Source organism: Oryctolagus cuniculus, chromosome 21, assembly GCF_964237555.1.
Source record: "Oryctolagus cuniculus chromosome 21, mOryCun1.1, whole genome shotgun sequence".
NCBI classification, from domain to species: domain Eukaryota; kingdom Metazoa; phylum Chordata; class Mammalia; order Lagomorpha; family Leporidae; genus Oryctolagus; species Oryctolagus cuniculus.
In genome coordinates this window covers 5,531,910-5,557,575 of record NC_091452.1, presented here as the reverse complement: position 1 = coordinate 5,557,575, position 25,666 = coordinate 5,531,910, and the positions used below count along the sequence as shown (strand labels likewise).

General features: G+C 61.0%; 2 protein-coding genes across 16 annotated transcripts in view; one reads left to right on the top strand and one right to left on the bottom strand.

Moving 5' to 3' along the window:
• The window catches only part of CCDC92 (coiled-coil domain containing 92), a 35,783-nt gene extending 35,661 nt beyond the window's left edge, over nt 1-122 (bottom strand). Inside the window, exon 1 of the mRNA XM_051831334.2 lies at nt 52-122. The gene's annotated coding sequence lies outside the window, so the exon portion shown is untranslated. The remainder of the gene's footprint in view (nt 1-51) is intronic.
• Nucleotides 25-25,621, top strand: ZNF664 (zinc finger protein 664). 15 transcript variants are annotated; one of them, XM_070066099.1, is made up of 5 exons: nt 25-43; nt 910-1,013; nt 11,450-11,536; nt 22,037-22,099; nt 22,193-25,621. In XM_070066099.1, exon 5 carries the CDS (start codon nt 22,724-22,726, stop codon nt 23,507-23,509), a length of 786 nt encoding a protein of 261 aa, XP_069922200.1. In that variant the 5' UTR covers nt 25-43; nt 910-1,013; nt 11,450-11,536; nt 22,037-22,099; nt 22,193-22,723; the 3' UTR covers nt 23,510-25,621. The 15 variants fall into 15 exon arrangements, with proteins under 15 accessions (XP_069922200.1, XP_069922202.1, XP_069922206.1 ...); XM_070066101.1 differs by having other exon boundaries at nt 26-43; nt 11,447-11,536; XM_070066098.1 differs by lacking the exon at nt 25-43 and adding an exon at nt 287-440.
• Nucleotides 25,622-25,666: the final 45 nt, after the last annotated feature.

The window sequence follows — 25,666 nt, the reverse complement described above, 5'->3', positions numbered from 1 at the left end:
GCGGCGGCTCGGCGTCCGCCGGGAGGGGCGGGGAGGCCGGCTGGTACTCACTGGGCGGGGAGGGGGCGCCGCCCGGCTCCCCGGGGCTGCGGCTGGGCAGGGGGACGGGGCCGAGGGGGAGGGAGGGTCGGGCCGGTGGGACGCAGGCGCACAGCTCAGGTGCGGCCGCACTGCGGTTGCCCCGGGCAACGCGGGCAAGGGCGGGCCGCGGCGGGGGGGGGCGGGGAGAGGAGGGAGAAGCGAGCGGGCGCGCGGGCGCGCGACCGGCGGTGGGGGGGCGCGCGCGGAGGCTTCGCGCATGCGTGCGGGTCCCGCTCCCCCGGGGCCGGCCGGCCGCGTGCGTGCGCACGCGCGCTGTCCCCCGGAGGCGTCTGGGTGTGCGGAGCGCGCGCGCGCGGCTCGGAGGCGCACCTGTGAGGTGTCCCCGGAGGAGAGAGAGGGTGGGTGCGCGGAGCCCGCGGCCTGGGGCGCCCGCACCCCTCACTTGGAGTGAGTTGGCGGCGGCTGAGCTGTCGCCGGCCTTCTTTTCCGGGGTGCGGGCGGGGGCGGGGGGCGGGGGTGGGAAGAAAAGAAAAACAAGCCGGCGCTCGGGACGGGCCTGGGGCCGCGCGGGCCCCTCGGGCGCGCCGCGGGGGTCGGCGCGGCTCCCCGCGGGCGGGCGGCCGCCGGCCAGGCCGCGGGCCTCGGGGCGGCGGGCGGCGGGGCCTGGGGTCGCCGATGGCGGCGGGCAGGGCGAGGCCCCGCGGGAGCCGGACTCCCGGGCCGGGCTCCATTGTTGTCGGGGCCGGGGGAAGGGGGAGCGCGGCCGGCCCCGGGGCCCGTGGGGCCGCGCCTGGGAGCGCTTCCAGGCGGGCCCCGGAGGGGCGGGCGCGGCGGCGCGCCGCAGGCTGTGCTGTTGTGTGTTTGTAGCGCCCGGCCCGGCCGAGGCCGCGAGGAGCCCGCCGCGCACCCGGCGCACGGGGCCGCCGCCGGACGCCTCCATTGTGTGACCGCGACCAGGGCCGCTCGCGCAGGTAAGCGGCTCCCGCGCCCCCTCCTCCTCCTCCCCTCCCCCTCCCCCACCCGCCGCCCGCCGCGCCCTCCCGGCCGGCCCCGGAGGACTCTGCCCTCGCGGCCCGCTCCTTTGTGAGCCCCGCGGCCGCCCCCACTTTGGCCGTGGCCTGTCCCGGCGCAACAAAGGGGCCTGCTCACGCCTCCGAGAGCGGCGCGGTGCGGTACTTCGTGACAGTCGGCCGTGGCCTCGGGAGCCAGCGGCTTTTTACAAAACGGATTTCGGCTTCCCTCGCCGCCGCCGCCGCCGCCGGGGAGCGCACGGGTGACCTTGCGCCACGCACCGGTGACTTGAGCCTTGAGAGAGGGTTTTGAAATTCGTAAATGCGCTGACTTGTTTTTATTTTTGGAAAAAGGGTCGCATCTCGGGGATGGTCGAAGCCCCCGCCAGCGCTGCTCCAGATAGGAAAAGTGTGTGCGCGGGTGCGGGCACCTGCGGTTGTAGATGCTCCGGAGCCCCCCCCCCCCGGGCCCTTCCCGGTCTCCACGCGCGTCCCGTGGGATGCTCTGACGAGTGCCAGCGTGCCTCGGCTCTGAGTGTTAGCGTAGACGTCAACTCGTTCGCAGAGCCGCGTGTCCCTCCGCGCTCTGGCCACGGAGTGGCTTACCCAGCCGCTCTCCACAGGGCGGCAGTTGAAGTCAACTTCCTAGCAGCTCTGCGGCGGTGGTCTCTGATGAACCCTTCGCACAGACCTGTGCTAATTAGAGAGGAGACCCGCGCCTGCAGGGGCGTTCTCGCGGGCTGTGAAATTCACCTGTGGGCGCTGGGACTGGCCCCTGACAAGTCCCGTGCCCTTGGCCTCTGCCAGCTTCGCTTGTCTGCGGGCAGCTGCGTGGGGCCGTGGGCGTGCGGAAGTGCCTAGGCCGAGGTGAGGTCACGGCTGAAGGCCGGCGGGACCCGGGCACTGCTGGGTGTTTTCTGTGTGACCAGATGTGCCCATCACCGAGTCCTGGACGTGGTCGTTTTTGAATGCTTGGCGGCTCGTGGTTTTGTGAGCAGTAACTTTGGAGAACCCCACACGGAGCATTTTCCCACGCCTTGGAGAGCAAGGCGGATGCGGAGCTGCCCGCGAAGGCCGCCTCACCCAGTGACACCTGTACAGTGACCCAGCTTAGCCCCTGATCTGAGCCGCAGGCCGATCTCCCGGGCGGCAGCGGGGCCACGCCGGCTTCGTGCCCTTCCTGGAAGATGGGTTTTCCGAGTTAGGAGGCTCTGTCTGAGCGTTCTGGGGCGCCAGTGGGGGTCGTGGTGGCAGTTGCAGCTGGTTTTCTTAGTTCTGTTGAATGGCCACAAAGCGGCTGCCCCGTCCTCTCTGGGGTGGGGTCAGAGACAGGATGGCACAGCTACAGCGCGTTCACCAACTGGGGAGCTGCTGCGAATGCCCTGTGAAAGAAGGGGCCCGTGAGGCTGGGGAGAGCAGGCCCGGGAGGGTCTGGGGAGGGGCAGAACCAAGACGCTGAGCTTGGAAGGGTGAGTAGGCGGCCTGTGGAGTGAGGTGGGGATAATTGTCCGGGCGGAGCAGCAGCGTGTGGGAAGGCCCTGAGGGGGAAAGCTGTGCCCATTCCAGGGGCTGGAAGCAGAGTGTGGACCGGGTAAGTGGGTGAGGGGCAGTGTGCCAGGCTCCGGGCCAGATCAAGTAGGGTCTTGCAGGGCAGGCCGAGGTGCTGTGTGTTATCCACAGTGAAATGGGAAACCATTGTGAGGGTTGGTTTGAGGCAGTGGCGTGACATAGAAGATTTGAATTATTAACAGCCGCTCCGGTTGCCCCGTGCGGAACTGGGGTGGGGGTGGGGAAGCTGGGGCGCAGAGCTGGGGAGGGCCAGGCAGGCCTTCCAGAAGAGACCAGGGCTTCACCTTGGGTTCACGTTGAGTCCTACTGCCGGCTCCACTAAGGTCAGACAGATGTTGATTTAAAAATTAACTCCTTTCTTAAGGTGGAATCAAAAGTGGGATTAAAAAGGCACTTTAATGCAAAAGGGCATGGGAATGTTAACCTCATTTTCCAGGCTAAACAGAACATGCGGTCAGAATAAAAGTTGAGACATCATTTAACGTGGTTTTGGTAGGTTTTGCCATAGTGACAAATAAGAGGTGGGGCCCTAAAACAGAGGAAGGATTTGCAGGTGCTATTCCTAGAAGGGAAACAGCCGAGCAGATGCTGGGCTGGGCGTGTGATGCGTGTATATGATGTATATGATGCGGGCGTGTGATGCGTGTATAGGATATATATGATGCAGGCGTGTGATGCGTGTATATGAGGTAGATGATGCAGGTGTGTGATGCGTGTATATGAGGTCTATGATGTAGGCGTGTGATGTGTGTATATGAGGTCTATGATGCAGGTGTGTGATGTGTGTATATGAGGTCTATGATGCAGGTGTGTGATGTGTGTATATGAGGTCTATGATGCAGGTGTGTGATGCGTGTATATGAGGTCTATGATGCACGTGTGTGATGTGTGTATATGATGCGGGTGTGATGCATGTATATGATGTATATGTTGTGGGTGTGATGTGTGTATAGGATGTATATGATGCAGGTGTGTGATGTGTGTATATGATGCAGGTGTGATGCGTGTATATGATGCAGGTGTGTGATGTGTGTATATGATGCAGGTGTGTGATGCGTATATATGATGCAGGTGTGATGCGTGTATATGATGCGGGTGTGATATGTGTATATGATGTATATGATGTGGGTGTGATGCGTGTATAGGATGTATATGATGCAGGTGTGTGATGCCTGTATATGAGGTATATAATGTAGGTGTGTGATGCCTGTATATGAAGTATATGATGTGGGTGTGTGATGCGTGTATATGATGTATATGATGCGGGCGTGTGATGCGTGTATATGAGGTCTATGATGCAGGTGTGTGATGTGTGTATATGAGGTCTATGATGCAGGTGTGTGATGTGTGTATATGAGGTCTATGATGCAGGTGTGTGATGCGTGTATATGAGGTCTATGATGCAGGTGTGTAATGTGTGTATATGAGGTCTATGATGCGGGCGTGTGATGCGTGTATAGGATATATATGATGCAGGTGTGTGATGCGTGTATATGATACAGGAGTGTGATGCAGGTGTGTGATGTGTGTATATGAGGTCTATGATGCAGGTGTGTGATGTGTGTATATGAGGTCTATAATGCAGGTGTGTGATGCGTGTATATGAGGTAGATGCAGGTGTGTGATGCATGTATAGGATGTATATGATGTGGGTGTGATGCGTGTATAGGATGTATGTGATGCAGTTGTGTGCGTGTATGAGGTCTATGATGCAGGTGTGTGATGTGTGTATATGATACAGGAGTGTGATGCAGGTGTGTGATGCGTGTATATGAGGTAGATGATGCAGGCGTGTGATGCGTGTATATGAGGCCTATGATGTAGGCGTGTGATGTGTGTATATGAGGTCTATGATGCAGGCGTGTGATGTGTGTATATGAGGTCTATGATGCAGGCGTGTGATGCGTGTATAAGAGGTAGATGATGCAGGTGTGTGATGCGTGTATATGAGGTATATGATGCAGGCGTGTGATGCGTGTACCCCATTGGAATAGCTGTCTGAATACCAAAAGTAACCTAGCAGAAAGCACTGAAAACAAATTTACAAAAAACCTGACTGCGACCACGCTGCCTGAGGAAACGGGATGCTGTGGGAGCCGCGTCCCCGAGCCGGGATGTCCTTGCAGGGCGCCCAGGGGCCGACACTTGCGTGTGCTGCAGAGGTGGGTGTTAGGACAGCATGGTCCTGGCTCTAGCGTCGCCTGCACCAGTCACAGGAGCAGTCGAGTGTCCCCCGGATCAGCTCCCTCGTGGGCAGTGGAGTCGGGGATGAAGGAGCCACCGCAAATGCCCGCAGGTCTGAAGGAAGTGGGGTGGACCTTGGGCCCCGGGAAGAGGACTGTGGTGCTGCCCAGGTGGGTGGAGCATGACCCGAAGGGAAGAGCCCCTCCCTCGCAGGTGTTGGTGGTCAGGCACGCACAGGGCATCACGTTTGCTGTTAGAAAGATGGAGACAATAACATCAGGTCCCATGCACGTTCTAAACTGTTAAAGAAGCAAAGGGAAAGGAAACCTCGCGGTTCAAAGCCAAGCCACAGAGCAGGAACAGACAGGCGATGGCTGAGGGAGTGTGCGTAAAGAATTCACGTGACTGAGAGTAGTGAGAGCCCACGTCCACGAGGGTGCGGATGTGCAGACAGCGCACCCCGCGGCTTGCTGAGTGCTTGCAAAGCTGATCTCACTGGTGGTCTTAACAGCAGTCAACTAGAGCACATTTTAGAGTAAAATGTGACTGTACCAAGACCTCCTGAAGTCAGACTCCGGAAGTCACGGGACAGCTGCCTTACGTAAACGCACAGACGGCCGCTGTTCCCCGCAGGGAAGCCGCCGGTGCGGAGGCCGCGGTGCCCTCCCACCAACCCTGTCCCGCATGGTTCCTGTTGAAATCCCCCTGGGAATTTTCTTTGGCCACTTGAGTTGCTTCTAAAGTTCTTTGGAGGAGTGGATTCGCTGGAGTGGCTCAAGTTGTTTTCTCGACTAGAGAAGGAGCGATGGACTGGCTGTACCGGAAATGCAGGCCACGGTCACGGGAAGCGGGGCGCAGGGACAGCGTCCAGAGCTTTATGGTAAAGTGGGCATTTTCCAACAGTGGGAAATTAGAACTCAAGGTACTGGGCAGGAATAAATGGCTCTTTATTTGGAAGGAAGGGTCCTGCTTCTCTGTGTTCAAAATGGCTTTTAGATGGCTCAGAGAGCTAACTCAGCAGAAAAGCCTGTAAAGGTTGAAGGAAGTATCAGAGAATCTGTTGTGTGAGAGGATGTCTTGTTCCTTTGCTTAGTCCAAGACCTAAAATTGTAAAGGAAGAAAGAGAAATTTGACCATAATCAAAGTTGATATTTTGGCCGGCGCCACAACTCACTAGGCTAATCCTCCACCTTGCGGCGCCGGCACCCCGGGTTCTAGTCCCAGTCGGGGCGCCAGATTCTGTCCTGGTCGCTCCTTTTTCTGTCCAGCTCTCTGTTGTGGCCCGGGAGTGCAGTGGAGGATGGCCCTAGTCCTTGGGCCCTGCACCCGCATGGAAGACCAGGAGAAGCACCTGGCTCCTGGCTTTGGATCAGCGCAGTGTGCTGGCCACAGTGTGTGGCCGCAGCGGCCATTGGGGGGGTGAACCAACGGCAAAGGAAGACCTTTCTCTCTGTCTCTCTTCTCTCACTGTCCACTCTGCCTGTCAAAAAAAAAAAAACCTGCAAATGACTGGGGAAAATATTTCCGTAACATGTATAAAGGATAAAAAGAACTGACAGAATTAAAACATGGGTTGAGAATACGAATAGTTCTCTGAGAAATGAAAATAACAAAACGAGGAATTCAGCTTCACTTGTGATTAAGGACAACACCCCACCCCACCCCCCCACCCCCGGTCTGCCTTGGCTCAGGTGGTCGGGGACACACACACACGTCTGCCTTGACTCAGGTGGTCAGGGACACACACACACACACATCTGCCTTGACTCAGGTGGACGGGGACACACACACACACACGTCTGCCTTGACTCAGGTGGTTGGGGACACACACACATCTGCCTTGACTCAGGTGGACGGGGACACACACACACACACATCTGCCTTGGCTCAGGTGGACGGGGACACACACACACACATCTGCCTTGGCTCAGGTGGTCGGGGACACACACACATGTCTGCCTTGACTCAGGTGATTGGGGACACACACACACACACATCTGCCTTGACTCAGGTGGACGGGGACACACACACACATCTGCCTTGGGTGGACGGGGACACACACACGTCTGCCTTGACTCAGGTGGTCGGGGACACACACACACACACACAGGTCTGCCTTGGCTCAGGTGGTTGGGGACCACCTCGGAGAGGACGTCAGGTGACGTGAGTGAGGTTTCTTGCAGCAGCATTTATAATGAGGGAAAGGAGGTAACAGTGAGTTCTGGTTCATATACCTTGAAATACAATGATTTTTTAAATTGTTTAGAAGCAGAGTGAACAAGCGAGCGCTGTTCGCTGGGTTACCCCGAGGCCTGAGCCAGCTCTGCCAGTGGAGACCGGGAGCTGGGGAGCTCAGGTCCTGCCTCCAGCGTGGCCGGCAGGGACCCGGCGACGTGAGCTGTCGTCCTCCCAGGGTCTGCGTCAGCGGGAGTCAGGAGCGCAGCCAGGGACGGGACCCGGGTAGCCTGCTCACGAGTAGTGTTTCGTTTTGTTGAGATCTGTTTATTTTATTTGGAAGAGAAGAGTTAGGGAGAGAGTTCTTCCATTGGCTGGCTCACTCTCCAAGTGGCCAAACCACCTGGGGCTAGGCCAGGCTGAAGCCAGGAGCCTGGAACTCCGTCCTAGTGTCCCAGGTGGGTGGCGGGGGCCCAAGTGCTTGGACCGTCTTCTGCTTTCCCAGATGGATTAGCAGGGAGCCGGGTCAGAAGTGGAGCAGCGGGGACGCGGGCATCACAGCTGGACGTCTGACCTGCTGGGCCACCACTCGGCCCCTCGTGTGGAGCTTCAGGAGATGGGTGTGGGTGCTTTGACGTTGCCTGGATGGGTGTCCAGAATGTGCTATTGAGCCAGAAAAGCAAGTTTAATCCCATTTTTTGTAAAATGCAGGACAAAATAGTTGAGTGTGTCCTGAATACAAGTAGAACTTGTATTGTCTGGGAGAAGGCATGGGGAGCCCTGGGGGTGCACAGAGGCGAGACTGCTTTGATACTTTCCAGTTTTCAGGTAATGAGCATGGTTTTGAAATAAAAGGGTGACAGTTTCTCACTTGAGTTTAATAGAGGTCTAGTTTGGACTACGCATCTTGTGGTACCTAGTACTTGAGTGACGCTGGCCCTGTGTATCAGGAACCTTAGAAACACACTTCTTGATGTGGCAGCCGGCTGGGAATCATCAAAGGGATGCTCACAAAGTTTATTTTTATTTGAAGGGCAGGGAGAGAGAGAGATAAGCAGAGATCTTCCACCTGCCAGTTTACTGCCACAGCGGCCAGCACGGGGCCGGCCCGAAGCCAATCAGGATGTCCCATGTAGGTGTTGGCCCCAGATGCTTGGGCCACCGTCCGCTGCCTCGCAGGGTACACGTTAGGAAGCTGGGTCAGAAGCAGGGCACTGGGGCTTGCACCAGGCACCCCATGTGGGATGTGGGTGTTCAGGCGGGGAGAGCGCAGCGGAGGAGATGATGGACTTGGGGGAAGTGAGACTGGAAGCTTTCGTGAACCCCGAGAAGGTGGCAGAGTGCCGGGAGGGGCCTTGGTGACTTCCTGTACTTGGGGGCCGGCGGGCTTTGGTGAGGACGGGACGGATTCCTGTCTGGATTTGCTGTGTTTGAAGGACTTCGAGGACACGTGGGTTATGGACAGGGATTTCGCCGTGTGTGTGTGTGTGTGTATGACTGGGTGGGGTGCAGGGTACGTTCTCTGAGCTAACCGCACACTGGTCAGTTGTTTTAACGTTGGGCATGTCCAGCTTGTCCTGGACTGGCGGCATCCCGCAGGGATCTGGAAGCCTGGGTGGGTGGGTGCTGGAGGCTTCTCGGGCTCCCGTGAGGTCCTGGTGTTGGGAGTGGTTGTGTGGACGAGCTGCTCTGTCACACGCAGCGGCAGCAGAGGTGGTGGGGCCTGGCCCTGCGTGCAGGTGGAAGCACCCGCCCGCCTGTTAGCGTGGGACGGAGGTTGGGCGGCTGTGCCACGTCCCTGCGTGGGCACCTCAGAGGATGCCTTCAGCGGAGCACGTGTGGTTGGGAGCAAGTAACGCCCTCCGGAAATGGCGAAACGTGCTGTGTGCGGGAGCGCACCCGGCGTCGCAGGCTGCTGCTTGGCGGGGGTCAGAGGTCAGGGCAGCTGCCCTCTGCCCTCCTCCTGCCTTCGAGACTGCTGGGTGTGGCGGACTCAGCCCAGGTGTGGCTGCTTCAAGAGGCCGTCCTGAGATCGCCCCTGCCAGTTCCCCGCGGCTGTGTTCACTGCGCGGCCTGCGGGAGCAGCAGACACGCGCAGGTGGTGCTCCAGAGAGGAGTCACGGGTGGGCAGGAGCGGCAGGCTCCGGGGCCTGGAGGTGTGACCTGGCATCAGGAGTGAAACTGGTTCCGCTCGTGGGCTCGTGAGCCTGGCTCACTGCACCAGATGTAGGCTAGTGCCCGGTCGCAGATGCCTGTCTGTGCAAACTGGGAGAGATCCAGCTTTGGAGCATTGGCAGTTGAGCTTTTTTATTATTATTATTATTTATTTAATTTTTGCCAGGCAGAGTTAGACAGTGAGAGACAGAGTTATAGAGAGAGAGAGAGAGAGACAGGGAGAAACGTCTTCCTTCCGTTGGTTCACTCCCCAAATGGCTGCTACTGCCGGCGCTGCGCCGACCTGAAGCCAGGAGCCAGGTGCTTCCTCCCGGTCTCCCATGCGGGTGCAGGGCCCAAGCACCTGGGCCATCCTCCACTGCCCTCCTGGGCCACAGCAGAGAGCTGGCCTGGAAGAGGGGCAACCAGGACTAGTACCAGCGCCCCGACTGGGACTAGAACCCAGGTGCTGGCGCCGCAGGCGGAGGATTAGCCTAGTGAGCCGCGGTGCTGGCCAGCGCAGTGTGTGTCTCCGTCTGACGCTGTGGGGTTCCTGCACCTCTGATCTGCCTCGGGACTGCACAGTGTGCGTGTCTCCCGGCGTGCTACGGGGAGTCCTGTAGGCCGGCCTAGAGCGCCTGGCCTTTCCACGTCCCCGCGGGCTCACGGCGTGCGTCTCCACACCTTGTTCTGCAACAGGGTCCCAGAAGGGCTGAAGTCTGCCTGGGAACTCAGGGTAGAGGTTCACAGAGCCGGCCGGAGCCTGCTGCAGAGCAGACGCCCTGCTGGTCCTTGGCTTTCAGCGCCATTTGAGATGTGGGTAGGACGGGACTTGACGGGGTTTAAGAGTATTTCGGGGATTCCACGTACTTGGCATCGGCTGAAACGTGACGGGCTCCTTAGTTAACTAATAAGCAACAACTTAATTACTATAGCTTTATATTTGGACACGGTTCGGGCCTCGTGATAAGCCCCGAGGCTGAGAAGTAGAATCAGGAAGCTGTAGGAGTAGTCACCCTGCTTTGCCACTGCCTGCTGTGGGTGAGCCCTTCTGCGTCCCTGCTGGTTCCGAGCAGGTGTGGGAGCGCCCTCTGGAGGCGGTAGGAGCAGTTGCAGCCATGGTGAGAGTGCGGGGCTGAGATGGTAGAACTGGTGGGCAAGGTGGGAGTGGAGGAGAGCTGAGCTGGAGCCCCTGGCAGCACTGGGCTTCGCAGAGGCACGGAAGCTCCCCGGCAGACTGAGTAGGGGGCTTCTCAGTGGTTTTTCTTTTTTAAAATTTATTTGAGAGGCAGAGACAGACGAGAGAGCTCTCATTACCCGTTCACTCCCCAGATGCCTGCGGTGCTGCGGCCGGGGCTGGGAACTCCGTCCAGGTCCCCGTGTGGGTGGCAGGTGGCCAGCTCCGGGAGCCTTCTGTCTCCTGGCAGAGTCCTCAGAGGAGGAGACTGGAGTAGGGTGGAGCAGGACGAAGCCAGCACTGGGCTGTGGGCACCGCAGGCGGCGTCTGCACTGCACACCTGGCCCAGACAGTTTCTGCAGCGACAGTGCAACTCGGAATCAGGAGCCGGACGACTGCAGACAGCAGTGGCCAGCGGGGTCAGGGAGGAACGTCAGCAGTGTCGTGGGTGGGGTGGAAGTAGAGAGGGAGCACTGGGAGGTCAGCCTTGTGGCACAGCGGGTGAAGCTGCCACCTGCCATGCTGGCGTCCCTATGAGCACTGGCTCCAGTTCTTTCTGATCAGCTCCCTGCAGAGGATGCCTAAGTCCTTGGGTCCCTGCGACCCCGGCTTTGGCCTGGCCCAGCCCTGACTGTTGTGGTTATCTGGGGAGTGAACCAACAGGTGGAAGATCTCTCTGTCTCTCCCTTTCTAATTGTGTTTCAGGTAAGTTGTTTTTTTTTTTTTTTTTTAAGAAAAAAAGGATCCTGAGTTAGGCCGGTGGGCGTTTGGCCTAGCAGTTAAGGTACAGGTTTCCCATATTGGAGGGCCTGGGTTCGAGTCCTGACTCTGCTCCCGATTCCAGCTTCTGCTGGTGGAGACCCTGGGAGGCCTCAGGCGATGGTTCAGCACTTGGGTCGGTGTGAGTGCTGGAACCAGGGCCCTGTGAGCCTGCGATTCGGTGTGGATGCCGCGGGTCGAGAGGCTGGCTGTGGTGTCAGGGCTCCTGCAGCCTGGAGGGCGCCGTGCACGGCCAGTGCCCCGTTCCGGCATCTTGTCACCCTGCTCCGCCCTCTGCGCTGGGGCCGCTGTTCGCTGTAGCCGCTTTCAGAAGACTTGGTGACCCTAACTGGCCACCTGCTTTCCTCTCGCCCAGCAGGGTCCTCAGGCCGCTGTCCCCTGCAGCCACCGTGAGTCCTGCTTCTGCCGCCCCTCTGGAGGGTCTCGGGTTGGATCCTGTCACTGCGTAAGTGTGCCCCTGGCTTCTCCCCATGTCCCCGCCAGGGAGTCTGCTCTGAGGAGTTGAAGCCGCAGCGGTCTCTGGAGGTTCTCTAAGCGCGTCCCCCTCGGCGCTCAGCGTCCCCGGGAGCTTCGTCGTCTGCTGCTTCGCAGGCCTGTGCTGGGCGAAACAGCCTCAGTGCGTCCCGCCTGCTGTCTTGTGCCGTCTGTCTTGCCTTGTCTTGCCGTTTTTAAAGCTTTATATGTTAGGCAGAGAGAGAGCTTTTGTGTGCTGATTGATTCACTGCCCGAATGACCACAAGAGCCAGGGCTGGGCCAGCCAGGAGCCAGGAGCTCCATCTGGGTCTCTCTCATGGGTGGCGGGGCCCTCACCTGCTGCCTTCCCAGGCTCATGAGCAGAGAGCCAGGTCAGAGACGGAGCAGCTGGGACCAGAACCCCTGCTCTGCCGCGGGGGCCAGCACCGCCAGCGGCACCGTAACCCTCTAGGCCCCGGCCCCGCCCGTTCTCTCCCATCGTCCCCATCTTCTCTGAGGTCTCAGAACCTCTTTGAAAGCTGAGTTTGTTACTCTGTAGGTTTCTGGCATTTTTCTCAGAGTCTGCACCGCAGCCGTCGCCGTGGGCGGGAGTTCTGGGGACCTGGGATTGTGGCTTGGCGTCAGTCTCCTCGCCAGCGCCACTCAGAGCCGTTGGATTCCCGGCACGAGCACTTGTTTTCTTTTGCTTGTCTTTGAAGCTTTGTATTTGGAATCGTTTCTCGAAGTTTCGACTCCGGAGGACAGCGTGGACCTTGGTCGGGGGTTTGGTCGTCGTTAGCTGCACTGCTGAGCTCCGGCATGTTCTGTGTGCGGCCGCAGCCTCCGTGGCCGTGGCTCGCACGTGCCGTAGCGTTGCACGCTGTTCCCGTGTGTACTCGGGAGACAGGAAAACCTCTCCTCGCCCTGCTGCTAGAGGTCGTCGCCCAGGCTCTGGGCCCCCTCCCTTCATGGCTTCTCTACCCCATCCATGAGGGGAACTGGCTCAGTGAGCGGCCCCTGTCGCCCTGAGCCCAGTGACTGTGTCCTTGTGGAAGGGTAAGGCCACGTGGATTGGTGGTGTCTCCCTTTCGTGGCTTCAGTGGCTGTGTGGTAGGCTGGGGCTGCTCTGGGGAAGGGCCTGGCGGCCTTCTCTCTTTACCCTGTGCTGCGCTGGTCTCCAGGTGGCCACACTCGAAGCTGGATGTGATGGCCGTGTGCTCCTCCCTGTCGCTGGCTCTGTCGGGTGGCTCACTGACAGGTGCCCCGGCCTGCTGTCTCCACTGTGGCGGGGAGGACCCAGACTCAGGTCTCAGGCACAGGGTTGCCACCAGCCTCGGGAGAACGGGGTTCTCTGAGATACACGGCCCTGCTCGTGCAGTGCTGCCCCGGGGGTGGGACCCTCGGCTCCGCATGGCACCTGCTCCAAGAGACCCGGAAGTGGGGGGAGGGGGTTGCCAAGACCCTGCCTGACGCCGCGCCAGCCACTGGTAAGGAACTCTTCCCAGGTCACGCCGCCTTCCAGAGTCTGTTGGGAGCTCCCCTGTGGGCGGGCCCTCATCCTGAGACCCCACCTCCGAGGCCTGGCCAGCATTCTGGTTCCGGCTGAGTGATATGGCCCTGGTGCTTCCTGAGCGAGCCTGCCCCTCAGGTCTGCCCCGTCCCGGGCTTGGCAGGCGTGACCTGGCGTAGTCCGGTTCCTGGAGAGCAGGATAGGGCCTCGGGGGTGTCCTGTAGGGAGGGGGTGGGCGCTCTGGAGTTTTCACAGCGGGGAGCATGTAGGTAACTCCCTGGACGGTCCGCCTAACGCAGATGAGGTGGGCCATCTTCCGTGCTCGGATCACGGCTCTTAAAACCCGTCTCGGAAAGCTGCCAGCTCTTCCCTCCCCTGACCGGCGGGGGCGGGGGCGGGGGCGCCGGGGGTCCTGCTGCTGGGCCGCTGTCTCCTCTGGATCGCCGCCCCCGCGACTGTGGCCGCCCCTCCTCCCTCTCCCGGGCTGACGTGAGCGCCGGTCTGTTCTTTGTTCTCCTGGGCCTGAGCGTGGGCTTGGTCCCTCGAGAGTCGCTCGTGGTGCCTGAGAGCCGGCCTGGCTGCCTCTGCCCCAGCCCAGAGCAGGCGGGGTATGGGAGGCGGGGAAGGCCGGAGAGTCGGCCGCGGAGGGTGGACTTCTTCCCCCGGCCCGGGGCACTGGGTATGGACACACGCTCTGGGTGTCGGGGTGGTGTTGGAGTAGAGGCCGTGCCAGTCACCCCGGCACTGTGCCTCTGCGCAGCCTCTGACCTTGATGGCCTGCTGCGAGGGAGCGCTGTTGTCTGCTTTGTAGCTGAGTCAGCTGGGGGCTGATGCGGTGCATCACCTGTGGTCACACGGCTAGAGGGTCCCGGCAAGGACATGACCATGAACTTGGGCCTTTTGACCGCAGGCCTGGTGTCCTGCCCGCCCAAGTATCGTGTGTTACACATTTGCTAGATGATAAGATAAGCCTGGGCTTGGCGTGGGCTGTGGGCAGGGCCGGCTCCGGGAGGCCGTCTGTCCCTCGCACAGGGGTTGCTGAACGCGGAGCCGAGCAGCAGGCCAGGGTGGTGCCATGCACACGGGACAGCCACTGAGCTCGGTGTGTGAAGGCCAGTTCTCTGAGGGGGTCAGGAGGGCGCAGGTGGGGGCAGGAGTCAGGCACTCATGCGCGGTGGCCTTGGCCTTAGATCAGAGAAGAGCCCCACGGCCGGGAGCCCCTGGGAGAGAGCATCTTGGCCAGTGGGTGCGTGTGCCATGCCTGATTGAAACCGAGGAAATGAGGAAGCAAGCGTTTAGCTTGAGCCGTGCTGGGGCGCTCGCCCCGGTTGTCCCAGCAGAGGGTGCAGAGTAGTCTGCCGTGAGCCCTGACCCAGGCAGTGGCGGGCCTCGGCCCTCAGCCAGCTGCGCGCTGCACTATCCCTGCTGAAGGAGGGTGGCCGTGTGCCCGCGCCGCCTGTGCCGCTGCAGCAGCCCAGGTCCCAGCCCCGGCCTCAAGGGGGTGCTGCTGTTCTGTCCTCGTTGTCCCCTTCCCTGGGTCCCACCTCACGTCCGTGGTGACTCCAGTTCCGAAAGACCAGACGTGGCTTCTCCACGTGAGGAGTCTGGGCCGGGTCACGCCAGGAGCCGCTTTCCCAGCACAGGAAGACAGCATCTCTCCCACGCAGCTCACTGAAACCAGGGGCGCGGGGAGCCTCGTCAGGGCTCCAGGTAGGAGTGGTCTCAGGATGGTCACAGGGCACCTGCTCCAAGAGACCCAGAACGGCTTCTCGTCTGGCTTCCGGTCTCGTCCAGTGACCGGGGCAGGGATGCAGACAGGACGGCGTCCGAGGTGCCACCTGTAAGTTTGAGCTCATTCCAGAGGGGACAAGAGTGGGCCCTGCCTGACATCCTGAGTCTGGCTGGAGAATCCTGCTCAGTCAGAACTTCCTCTGAACAGCATACGTTTTTACTTCAAAACCCTTTGTGGGGGCCGGCGCCGCGGCTCGCTAGGCTAATCCTGCACCTGCGGCGCCAGCACCCCGGGTTCTAGTCCCGGTCAGGGTGCCAGATTCTGTCCCAGTTGCCCCTCTTCCAGGCCAGCTGTCTGCTGTGGCCAGGGAGTGCAGTGGAGGATGGCCCAAGTGCTTGGGCCCTGCACCCCATGGGAGACCAGGAGAAGCACCTGGCTCCTGGCTTCAGATTGGCGCAGCATGCCTGCCATAGCTGCCATTTGGGGAGTGAGCCAACGGAAGGAAGACGTTTCTCTCTGCCTCTCTCTCTCTCTAACTCTGCCTGTCAAAAAAATTAAAAAAAAAAAAAAACCTTTGGGGAAGTTATTCCTGTTATTGATGTTTATTTGAGAGAGCGAGCTCCCACCTGCTGGTTCACTCCCCAGCGGTGCAGTGTCTGGGGCTGGGTCAGGCTGGAGCTGGGGTCTCCCACGTGGGTGGCGGGGCCCAGCTCCTCCAGCCATGAGGCTGCCTCCAGGATCTGCGTCACAGGAGCCGGGAATGGACCTCGGGTGCCAGATGTGGGCCTCTTCACTGCTGAGTGAGACGCCCCGCGCTCAGGCGCTAGCAGACGGGCGTCTGAGTGTCGCTGGGGCCTGGGCATGGCAGCCGGTGGCAGGCTCTGAGGCTGCTCTGGTCGTCAGAAGCGCCTGGGGACGTGCTGGGACCTGCTGGGACGTGCTGTGGCGGGGAGTGCTGCTGTGCAGAGCTCTGAGTCCAGTGGGTGCCCGGCGCCTTCCCCCGTGAGCTGGGTGGCCTGGCAGAGGGGGCGCCCACAGCCGCGGCTTCTGTGTTGGAGTTCACTTTGTGTGTCTGGAAGGCAGACGGAGGTTCCCCAGCTGCCCACAGCATCTGGGGCTGGGCCGGGCTGGAGCCAAGGACCTGGCGCTCGGTCCTGGTCTCGCGTGAGTGCCAGGGGCCCAGGTGTTGCAGCAGAGTGCAGGTGTCCCTGGCAGCGTGTCAGCCGCTGCCCCCCGAGGTCACTTGGGTGAGTGAGAAAAGTGGGGTGGCCTGTGGCTTTGCACACCTGCCGACGAGGGAGAAGAAGTGGGAGGAGCCACGGGAAGCCTGGTCAGAGGCTTTCTGGAAGCCCACTGCCCAGGTGGGAGGCTGGCACCCTCTAAGGTGGGTGTCAGTGTGGCCTGTCACCTCCGAGGTGGCGCAGGTCGTGCGGAGCAGCTGTCGTAAGGGACCGTGCAGGGCCTGTGGGATGTGACCCATCCTGGGATGCTGAGTCGGTGCACCCAGGCCAGGGTGCTGATGAAAGAGGCAGGGTAGCATGGCGTGGCGTTCCACAGTCACAGCTCCGAGCTGCATGGGTCAGGCCTGTGTGGGGTGTGACCCACCCTGGGATGCTGAGGTGGTGCGCCGAGGCAGGGCAGCGTGGCCGTGGCATTCCACGGTCACAGCTCTGTTACTCTGAGACAGGGCAGAGCCGAGCAGCACTGGGTCAGGCCTGTGTGATCCCAGTAGCTGGGTTCCCTGTGACGCAGCCCTGGAGGTGCCTGCTGCCTCGGCCGTGCCCCCTCATCCAGCGACAGCAGATCTGATGTCCTTGTGGCCTCAGGCCCTGGCAGCTGCGAGGGGCCAGTGCGCATGCCCAGGCCTGCTTCACATCGGTGGCTTGGCCTCCTGGGGCTTCCTGGTCATCTCTGAGGAGGACTGTTAGGCGGGGGACATGGTGCAAGGTAGAGGTGCACCCTGAGTGGCTGGCTGATGGGACGGATTCGTTTTTTTCCCCGAAGTAAAAGATTGATTTATTTGAAAGGCGTAGTTGCAGAGAGCGAGCGAGGGAGGGAGATGGAGGTCATCCATCAGCTGGTTCCCTCCCTAAATGGCCGCAGTGATCGGGGCTGGGCCAGGGGCTTTGTCCGGGTCTACTAGGTGGGTGACAGGGGCCTGAACACTTGGCATCCTCTGCTGCTTTCCTAGGTCCATTAGCAGGGAGCTAGATCAGAGTGGAGCAGCCAGGACTTGAACTGGCACCCATATGGGATGCTGGTGCTGCAGGCCAGGGCTTAACATGGTATGCCACAGCGCTGGCCCCGTGACAGTTTCTGAAAGCCCTGTGAGGGGCCGGCACTGTGGCGCAGGTTAATCCTCTGCCTGTGGCGCCAGCATCCCCATATGGGTGCTGGTTCTGGTCCTGGTCCTGGTCCCGGTCCCGGCTGCTGCGCTTCAATCCAGCTCTCTGCCGTGGCCTGGGAAAGCAGTGGAAGATGGCTCAAGGACCTGGGCCCTGCACCCGCGTGGGAGACTGGGAGGAAGCGCCTGGCTCCTGGCTTCAGATGGCACAGCTCTGGCCTTTGCAGCCATTTAGGGAGTGAACCAGCGGAGGGAAGACCTCTCTCTGTCTCTCCCTCTCACTGTCTGTAACTCGACCTCTCAAATAAATAAATAAAATCTTAAAAAAAAAAAAAAAAAAAAGCCCTGTGAAGTGTGGTTCTTGTGCTCAGCTCTTAGTCCTCTTGTGTGTAAAGTCTCTGAAGTATCGTGGAGGACCTCGATGACTATCCCTTAAGTTTGCTTCAAGTTTCACAGCAGAAGTGGGCATTGGGAAGGCACTGGGCCACCCCACTTTTCCTCATTCACAGAATGGACTTGGGGGCGAACGTTTGCGCTGGTTAAATGTCGCTGGGGACGCCTGCATCCCCTGCGAGAGTGCGGCTGCACTCCTCTTCCAGCTCCCTGACGACGCACACCTGGGAGGCAGCAGGTGATGGCTCAAGTGCCTGGGCCCCGCCATCCTTGGGGGAGATCTGGGTGGGGTTCCTGGACACTGGCTTTGGTCTGGCCCGGTCATTCCTCTTCAGATAGAGTGACCAGTGGATGGGAGAGCTCTGTCTGTCTCCCTGCCTTTCAGATGAAGGGAATAAGTAAATGAAAAACCTTTTAGCTTATTTTTATTTATTCGAAAGGCAGAGTTACTGGGGAAGAGGGGATGTCTTCCATCCTGTGCTTCAATCCCCAAATGGCGGCAACGGCTGGGGCTGGGCCGGGCCAAAGCCAGAGCCTGAGATTCCATCTGCGTCTTGTGGGTGCAGGGGCTCACGCACGGGGTTCATCCCCTGCTGCTTTCCCAGGCGCATTCGCAGGGAGCTTGCTCGGAAATGACATCACAGGTGGTGGACCAACCTGCTGTACCACAGCGCTGGCCCCGGCAGTAATTCATTCCCGAGTAGTAAACCGTGGCGTGCTGACGCGTGACATTCTAATGAAAAATGGCCGCTTCCTAACGGCACACTGGGCAGAGGCAGACCTACAGCCTGGCAGGTCGCTGCGGCGGCACAGGCTTCCACCCACGGCGCTTCCGGGGCTGCTGTTTTGGTCACCGTAACTGCGCAGAAATGAAGCTGGAAAGGAATTCCCTGGCCTTTCTGGAACCCGTGGCTTTGTCTGACGCGGTGCCAGGCCAGCCGAGGCTTGGTAGTCCCTTCATACCAGGCAGTTTTCTACCTGGGCGTCTGCAGCCTGCACGGGCTCCTGGCTCCGGAGGGCCTCTTCACCAGAGCTCTGCGCCTGCGCAGGGACAGCGTTGCCTCCGAAGCTGGAGCCCCCGGGGGAGCGACTGCGAGAGAAGGCCAGGTCCCCCTTGCTCAGGAAGCTGGTGCCAGCTGGGTTAGGGGGTCTCGGGCCACTGTCCCCGACAGCAGGCGTTGAGCTGGGTGCGCACTGCCCAGCCCCCTCCGTTGGGGAGGGTGGAGTGCGGTGGGGTTTCCACAAGAACACTTCACGAAGAGCATTTCACTCAGGTAACAGGCCCGCCCAGGACACACGGCCCCGGCCAGCGCCTCGGCAGCTTGGGCGCCGTGAGGCCCGCGTTCGGTGCCAGCCTGCAGCTGCAGTTCTGGGGGCCTGGGCAGGGGCCTGGGCGGTGCTTTCTGACGGCGGTGGTGGCAGTGTGTGTCGCGGCTGGAGTCCCACTCAGGCTCTGGCAGAGGACAAAGGCAGGTGGAGCGCGATAGTGGCTGCTGGGAAGCCGGTGCCGCACTGACTGCTGGGTGGTGAGCGGCGGGCGATGGGCACGGTGGCGAGGAGAGCACAGCCGCCCCAGGTCGTGGCGGGTCGCGCGCCTCCGTGCTGGCTGAGCCGGGTCCTGGCCGCACCTGTGCCTGTACTGGGAGTGAGGGCAGGGCCCGGGGAGCTCGGCTCTCACAACCCGTGGTTGCTGGGTAGAGCGAGGCCACCGAGGGTGGCAGCAGAGTGTGCACGGCCGCGCGCCCCTGTGTTTGCTGGCACAGGTGGGAGGAGGGACGCGCGGTGCTGGCTGTACCCAGGCACTGAGGTCAGTGCTGCGCGCTGTCCTAGGCCGGAGAGCTGTAGGCGTGGAGACGGCTCGTCTGGTAGTGGACGTGGCAGACCTTGCCTGCAGCGGCACTGTTTGGAAGCAGGAGAGCCGGGCTTTGACTCCGAGTGAGGAGTGACGGCTGCTGCCTGGGGTGCCAGGTGGCCTCGGTGGGCCAAGCCTGTGACGTGGGGGAGGAGGCTGGGGAGCGTGCGTGCGGCCTAGGGGCTCCTGTACTTCCTGTGAGGATGGGGGCAGGGGCCTGTGGATCTGCAGCAGAGGAACCGCGTGGTCGTTGGTTTGTCTTTCTGGCTTTGGTTAGTCACGTGACACACTTGCCAGACTCTGTTTTGCTTTGTTGTGCTTTCTTTGCCTGCAGGGTGTGTGTCCTACCCCCGTGGGAGACCAGGAGATGGTGTTACCCGGACGCAGTGGCGGCCCGGTTCCTCCTCGAGAGGGGCAGCCGCGGGAGCCCCATTGCTCTGAGCAGAGCCAGCCTCTCCTCATGGCCTGATGACCGCCCTGCCTGCCCCCTGCCCCCTGCCCCGTGGTTCCCCGGGGGGCCCGGCACACCTGCCTGCTGGGCCTGGCCTGTGAGGGAGGGAGGCCTGCAGCCCCACGAGCTTTGTCCTCTGCCGTGTCTGCCCCGGCCCTGCCTGCCGCTGTCCTGGACACGCTGAGGCTGGACTGGGGCTGGCCTTAGCTCCCCTGCAGCTCCGCAGTGCCTGGGCTTTGCTGCCGCAGGACGAGCAGGGAGATGATGGTAGGGTTTAACCCGAGGAGCTGCGGCCGCACGCACGCGGGGCGTCCCAGTCACCTGTGCGTCCATCCTGGAGGCCTGGCGCCCACAGCAGTTCTGCCCTTTGCTGCCCCTTCCTGGTGTTTGCCGAGTGTCCTGAGACCCGCTCCGGCGGCATTGTTTTGTCCCTGTGGGTGTAGGTTCCCACGGCTGCCAGGCGGCCCGCCCCCGCCCCCACTCCTCCGCCGTGTCTTCAGTGGCAGGTTGGCGTGCGCCAGATGGCAGCGAAGGTCCCCTTGGTAGACCATGAGGTCTGACCCGCCCTGTGCCGCCGTGCCGGGGCAGGCTGCGGCTGGTCGGGGCTACCGGTGACTGCTGTCTGACCCTGGTGAGTGCCAGCCTTCTGCCCTTGGTGGGCCGAGGCAGGTGTTTCCTTAAGGGCCCTCGTGTGAGAGGGGTTTCCTTGCCTTGCAAAAGCCCCTGGAGGAAACCAGGATCCGGGCTGGGTTCCTTCCTGCTGCCGGCCAGTTTTCAGGCTCAGAGCTGGCGCCCTCACTACTTCCATTTGGTCCAGCATCGGGGTTTCCTCTCTGCCTGCCCGCTGCCCCGCGCTGTGGGGAACAGCAGGTGTGTAGGTCTCATGCGGTGTTTCAGCTGATGGCTTTACCGGCGCTGTCCCTGTCCCGTGTGGCCAGGGCGTCTGCTGTGTAAGGGAGACCTCCCTTCCCCCAGGGCTCCGCGTGCGAATTCCGTTGGTCCTGCTGCCTCCAGGCTGTGCTGGCGAGCTGAGCTCCCAGAGAAGAGACTGGAGGGAGGTTTCCCCTGGACCTGATGCGTGTGCTTACTTTCTCTGTCGACTCGCGGTTGGTTCCCAGCAGCGTCCGTGAGGACTGGCCGCCTCTCGGGCTGTCGCAGGGCCGGCTGGAGCGGAGCTTGGCTTCCGTGTCAGTGGCTGGGCCTGCAGGGTGTGCACGCCTGCCCTCCTGCGCTCGCCTCACCAGCAGGACAGTCAGGGCTCATTCTCTATTTCGCTTGAGGATTCTGGAGGCTGTTTTCTCTTCCAGTTCTGTGTGTTTTTATTTTTGGAATCTGTCAACTTGTGTGTTTCCCAAGCCCGCGCGGTGGAGCCAAGTGTCTTCCCCCAAGTCTTCACCTCGTTTGCGTTCCCTCCTGCCACCCAGGTGGTCAGTCGGCGCTCCAGGCGACCGTGACCGAGTTCTCTGCACGCAGACCCAGGCCGCCGCAGCCAGGAAGGGCCCGCTTCCCGTGCAGCGGCCCTGGGTTCCTGCCCTGGCGGTGTCTGCTGGTGCGGGAGGGCCTGGCTGGGCCTGCGTGGCCCCCACGCGGTGTGGCAAACACTGCCTTGTCAGTCGCTTCCTGCTCTTACCCGTGTCCTTGGGCAGAGCCCCACAGACAAGATGGACGCGAGTGTGGTTTTTCTAGGCGTCTGTCTCTGGAGAAGCTTTGAGCTCCTGGCTGAGTTCCCTCCTCGCGCAGTGGACAGATCAGAAAGCAGGGACAGATGAGATAGTTGTCAGCTGCGTGTGCTCTGAGATGCAGGAGACTCGCCAGGGGCATTTCCTACTTCAGGCAGCAGCACCTGGCACAGCCCTGCAGCATGGGGAGGCACCATGTGCACAAAGGCCCTGAGGCAGCCTGGGGTGTGGAGAGCCGTAGCGAGGCGGCCGGGCCCTGCGGACGCCGTGGCAGCAGGTGCGTCCTGTCCGTGTCCTCGCTGTGGGTGAGCAGTGACAGCCCGGCACCGGCACTGTGCCTGCTGCACTCCGCAGGGAGGTCCTAGTGGGCAGGGCGGGCTGCTGGCGACACTCCGGTGTCGGTCTTTGAGGGTCCCTTTGCCCCACCGTGTTCTCCGTGCTGGTGTTTGGATAACTCTGCCTGTCCGTGGTTGCAGTTGGGGCACACAGCTGGGCCGGGAGCAGGCCTGACATCTCGGTTCTCTTCTCCAGACCTGCACGTCTAGGAGCCGCCGTCGCGCGAGGTCAGGGAGTCGCGCCTCAAGGTCAGGAGAGGTTTGTGTCGCTGCTGTCGCTTTGCAGGGGGCCTGTGGGGCCTGTGGGCGCCGCAGAAGAGGCTCAGCGCAGTTGTTTGTGCTCTCGTTGCAGGAGGCCGGGTGCTGCCCACGAGGGAATTCCCCGCCGGAGCCCAGGAGCCGCTCCCCGGACGCGCCCGGCCGACGTGCAGGGGCCAGGAAGATGTGCTGACTCCGGCGAGGCTGAGGGGCTCCTGACCGCCGGCACGCTCGCCCTCGAGCGCGGGGGACACACTGTGCGGTCCTTTCCCTCGAAGGGAGCGTCTGGGACTTCCCCACGAGCGGAGGCCCCAGGGCTCGGCCGCCGGCTCTGGCGTTGGCAGCCCTGGGAATGTTGACAACTCAGGATCTCCAAGGCGGGTTTCGTGAGTGAGTCCAGAGGCGCGCGAGGCGAATGCCGCTGTAGCGCTGGGAGGGGCACTATGCAGGAAGAAGCCTTCCGTAGGAACGCAGGCAGGGAGACGCTCAGGCTGGCCGCACGCCCGCCCAGCGGAGCCAGCCCCAGATAGGCGGCCGCCATGGCCAAGTGAGAGACTGGCAGACAGCAGTCCCGCAGCCGGCGTGTCCGGACGTGTTCTCGAACTCGCGATACCAAATAGGAAAGATGATCTACAAGTGCCCCATGTGCCGGGAGTTCTTCTCGGAGAGAGCCGACCTCTTTATGCATCAGAAGAGCCACACGGCCGAGAAGCCCCACAAGTGTGACAAGTGCGACAAGGGTTTCTTCCACATATCGGAGCTGCACAGCCACGGGCGAGACCACACAGGAGAGAAGGTGTACAAGTGTGACGACTGCGGCAAGGACTTCAGCACCACCACCAAGCTGAACAGGCACAAGAAGATCCACACCGTGGAGAAGCCCTACAAGTGCTACGAGTGCGGCAAGGCCTTCAACTGGAGCTCCCACCTGCAGATCCACATGCGCGTGCACACCGGGGAGAAGCCCTATGTCTGCAGTGAGTGCGGAAGGGGCTTCAGTAACAGCTCCAACCTGTGCATGCACCAGAGGGTCCACACCGGCGAGAAGCCCTTCAAATGCGAGGAGTGCGGCAAGGCCTTCAGGCACACGTCCAGCCTGTGCATGCACCAGCGGGTCCACACCGGGGAGAAGCCCTACAAGTGTTACGAGTGCGGCAAGGCCTTCAGCCAGAGCTCCAGCCTGTGCATCCACCAGCGGGTCCACACGGGGGAGAAGCCCTACAGATGCTGTGGCTGCGGCAAGGCCTTCAGCCAGAGCTCCAGCCTGTGCATCCACCAGAGGGTCCACACGGGGGAGAAGCCTTTCAAATGTGACGAGTGTGGCAAGGCCTTCAGCCAGAGCACGAGCCTGTGCATCCACCAGAGGGTCCACACCAAGGAGCGGAACCATCTCAAGATAGCAGTTATGTGAGGCGTGCTGAGTTAAAAATCTTCAAACCCATAAGTGCCACTAGGAAGGAGACCCTGTAAATACCCACATTGTCCCAAGAAATAACCTGCAGCGGCCCTGGCCAGCGTCCCCCTGAGGAGGCCGTGTTGGGTCGCTTTCTGGTTCATGCCAAGTTTGTTCCTGGACTTGGCTGTGACCGTGGAGTCCCTGTGAGGGTCTGCCTATGCGGGCGCTGGGCCCTGCTCAGGGGTGCGTGTGGGAGTCCAGCAGGAATCCCCCACGTGCAGATACCGCAGGCCGTGGGCGCCGCCCGGCCTTCCCAGCCGCCTTCCCTCCGAGCGGAAGGGTCCCGGGCTGTCCCCGCAGCTCTCAGGCCCGTCCTCCCCTTCACTTGAGCCTCCTGGTTACTGCCATCGGGGACGGACCCCAGGGTCGTGCTCTGATCAAGCCCACGCAGCTTCCACGCGTCCCAGCGCTCCTGACCCCGTTGTCCGAGTGTCCTCAGAGTACCTGGAAAGACCCCTTCCTGGATGGCGTGACCTCGCGGCTAGGTTTTAGGTGACTCCCGCCCGTGACTGGCGGGCGGGCGCCCTGCACGCGGCTTTAGTGTCGTGGATCTGCTAATCACTGTGTCCCTGTCACTCAGACTTAGTGTTCCAGTGGCTGCATCACATTTTTAACTTGAATTTTCCAAAATAGCTGAATGTAAATAGAGAGGAAGAAGCAAGCAAAGGGGGTATTTTCTGCATCCAGAACCCCCCTGCCCCGGGCCCTGTGCGGCGCGCGGTCCTGGCCGCCAGGGGCGCCCTACTGAGTGGCCGGTGGGTGGGTGTTTCGTGCTGCGTGGGCGACGGGGCAGCCACGGCGGGCGGGGCTGCAGCCCCGTGAGTCCACCGTCCTTTGCTTGCTTCGTTCACTCCGCGTATTTATTGAGGACCTGCTGTGTGCCGCGCACTGCTGGTGCTGGGGACACCTCTAAGCAGACAGCAAGGGGCCTGCTCCTGCCGACCTGGTCTGGCGCAGGAGAGGCGATAGGCAAGTACGTAGTGTAGTTTGAGGTAGTGATTAAGTGCTATGGAGAAATAAACTAGGGTGATGGTGTGGGGTGGTGGGGGCGGGGCGGGGGTGGGGTGACATAGCTAGTGGTCAGGGAAGCCCCGGATGGGGTGCTCGCTCCAGGACCTGCCCTGAGTGTAGGGACAGGAAGAAGGCAGGTGCTGGGGGTGGTGGGCCGCGGGGAGGCAGGCGCTGCTCGGTGCTGGGTTGACGTTGAGGAGGTCGGAGGGACTCGCAGACTGAAGGCCAGAGTCCCCCACAGCGAGGACAGGAGCACCCGTGTCTGACGTGGCTTCCTCCCCGTTCCGGGCCGAGTTCCCACATGCAGTCCTTTTGCTCAGGAAGTCCTTGGGGACATGGAGGGTCTTTGCAGCTCTGAGTGGGTGACCGAGTCGCTGTTTGTGGACTGAGGCGGGGGGTGAGGACTCACACGCAAAGCTTGATTGTCTCCATATTTGAATTAATTTCTGTTGAACTGGAAGGGGTTGTCTCTAAGACCTCGACACGCGGAGCGGGGGTGGGGGGCCGAGGGGTGGGGGGCCGAGGGTCTTCGCCTGGCTGTTCCTGCTGCCGGCCCGCGAGTCCCTCCCAGGGCTCCCCTGCCGTGGAGGGCCGGCTTCGGGATCTGCTGAAGCCCCTCCAGGCCCGGTGGACGCGGCCGCTGACCCCTTCCTGCCACGGTAGTGTGGAGCGTTCGAGAAAAGCCTAGACTTTTAGTTGACAGCCAGCTGAGAATATCACTGATAGAATTTTAGTTTTAGGAGAAGATGGGTTTGATTTCTAGCTTTATTGCTGTTAGGTACGTGAGCTTGGGCGAGTCGCCGAATCTCCGGGTCTGGGTTTCCTCGCGCAGTGAGGATGGCAGGCTCCATGATTCCGAGTTCCAGCTAGTCCTAGAGTTCTATATTTCTACATAGTTGAATTATTTTATCACGCTGTTGCTGGGGAGGATGACTAACACTTTGGAAGCTACTAATTTTATGTCGAGCTTTAAGGTCCATAATTGTTATCTTCAGAAAATATTATTTGACCTACAGTATGTCCAAATCAATTTAATAAAATCACTTTATAACAGGGTTCTGCGCTTGCCATGCAGTCGTGTGAATTCGGCCTGTGGTCTGT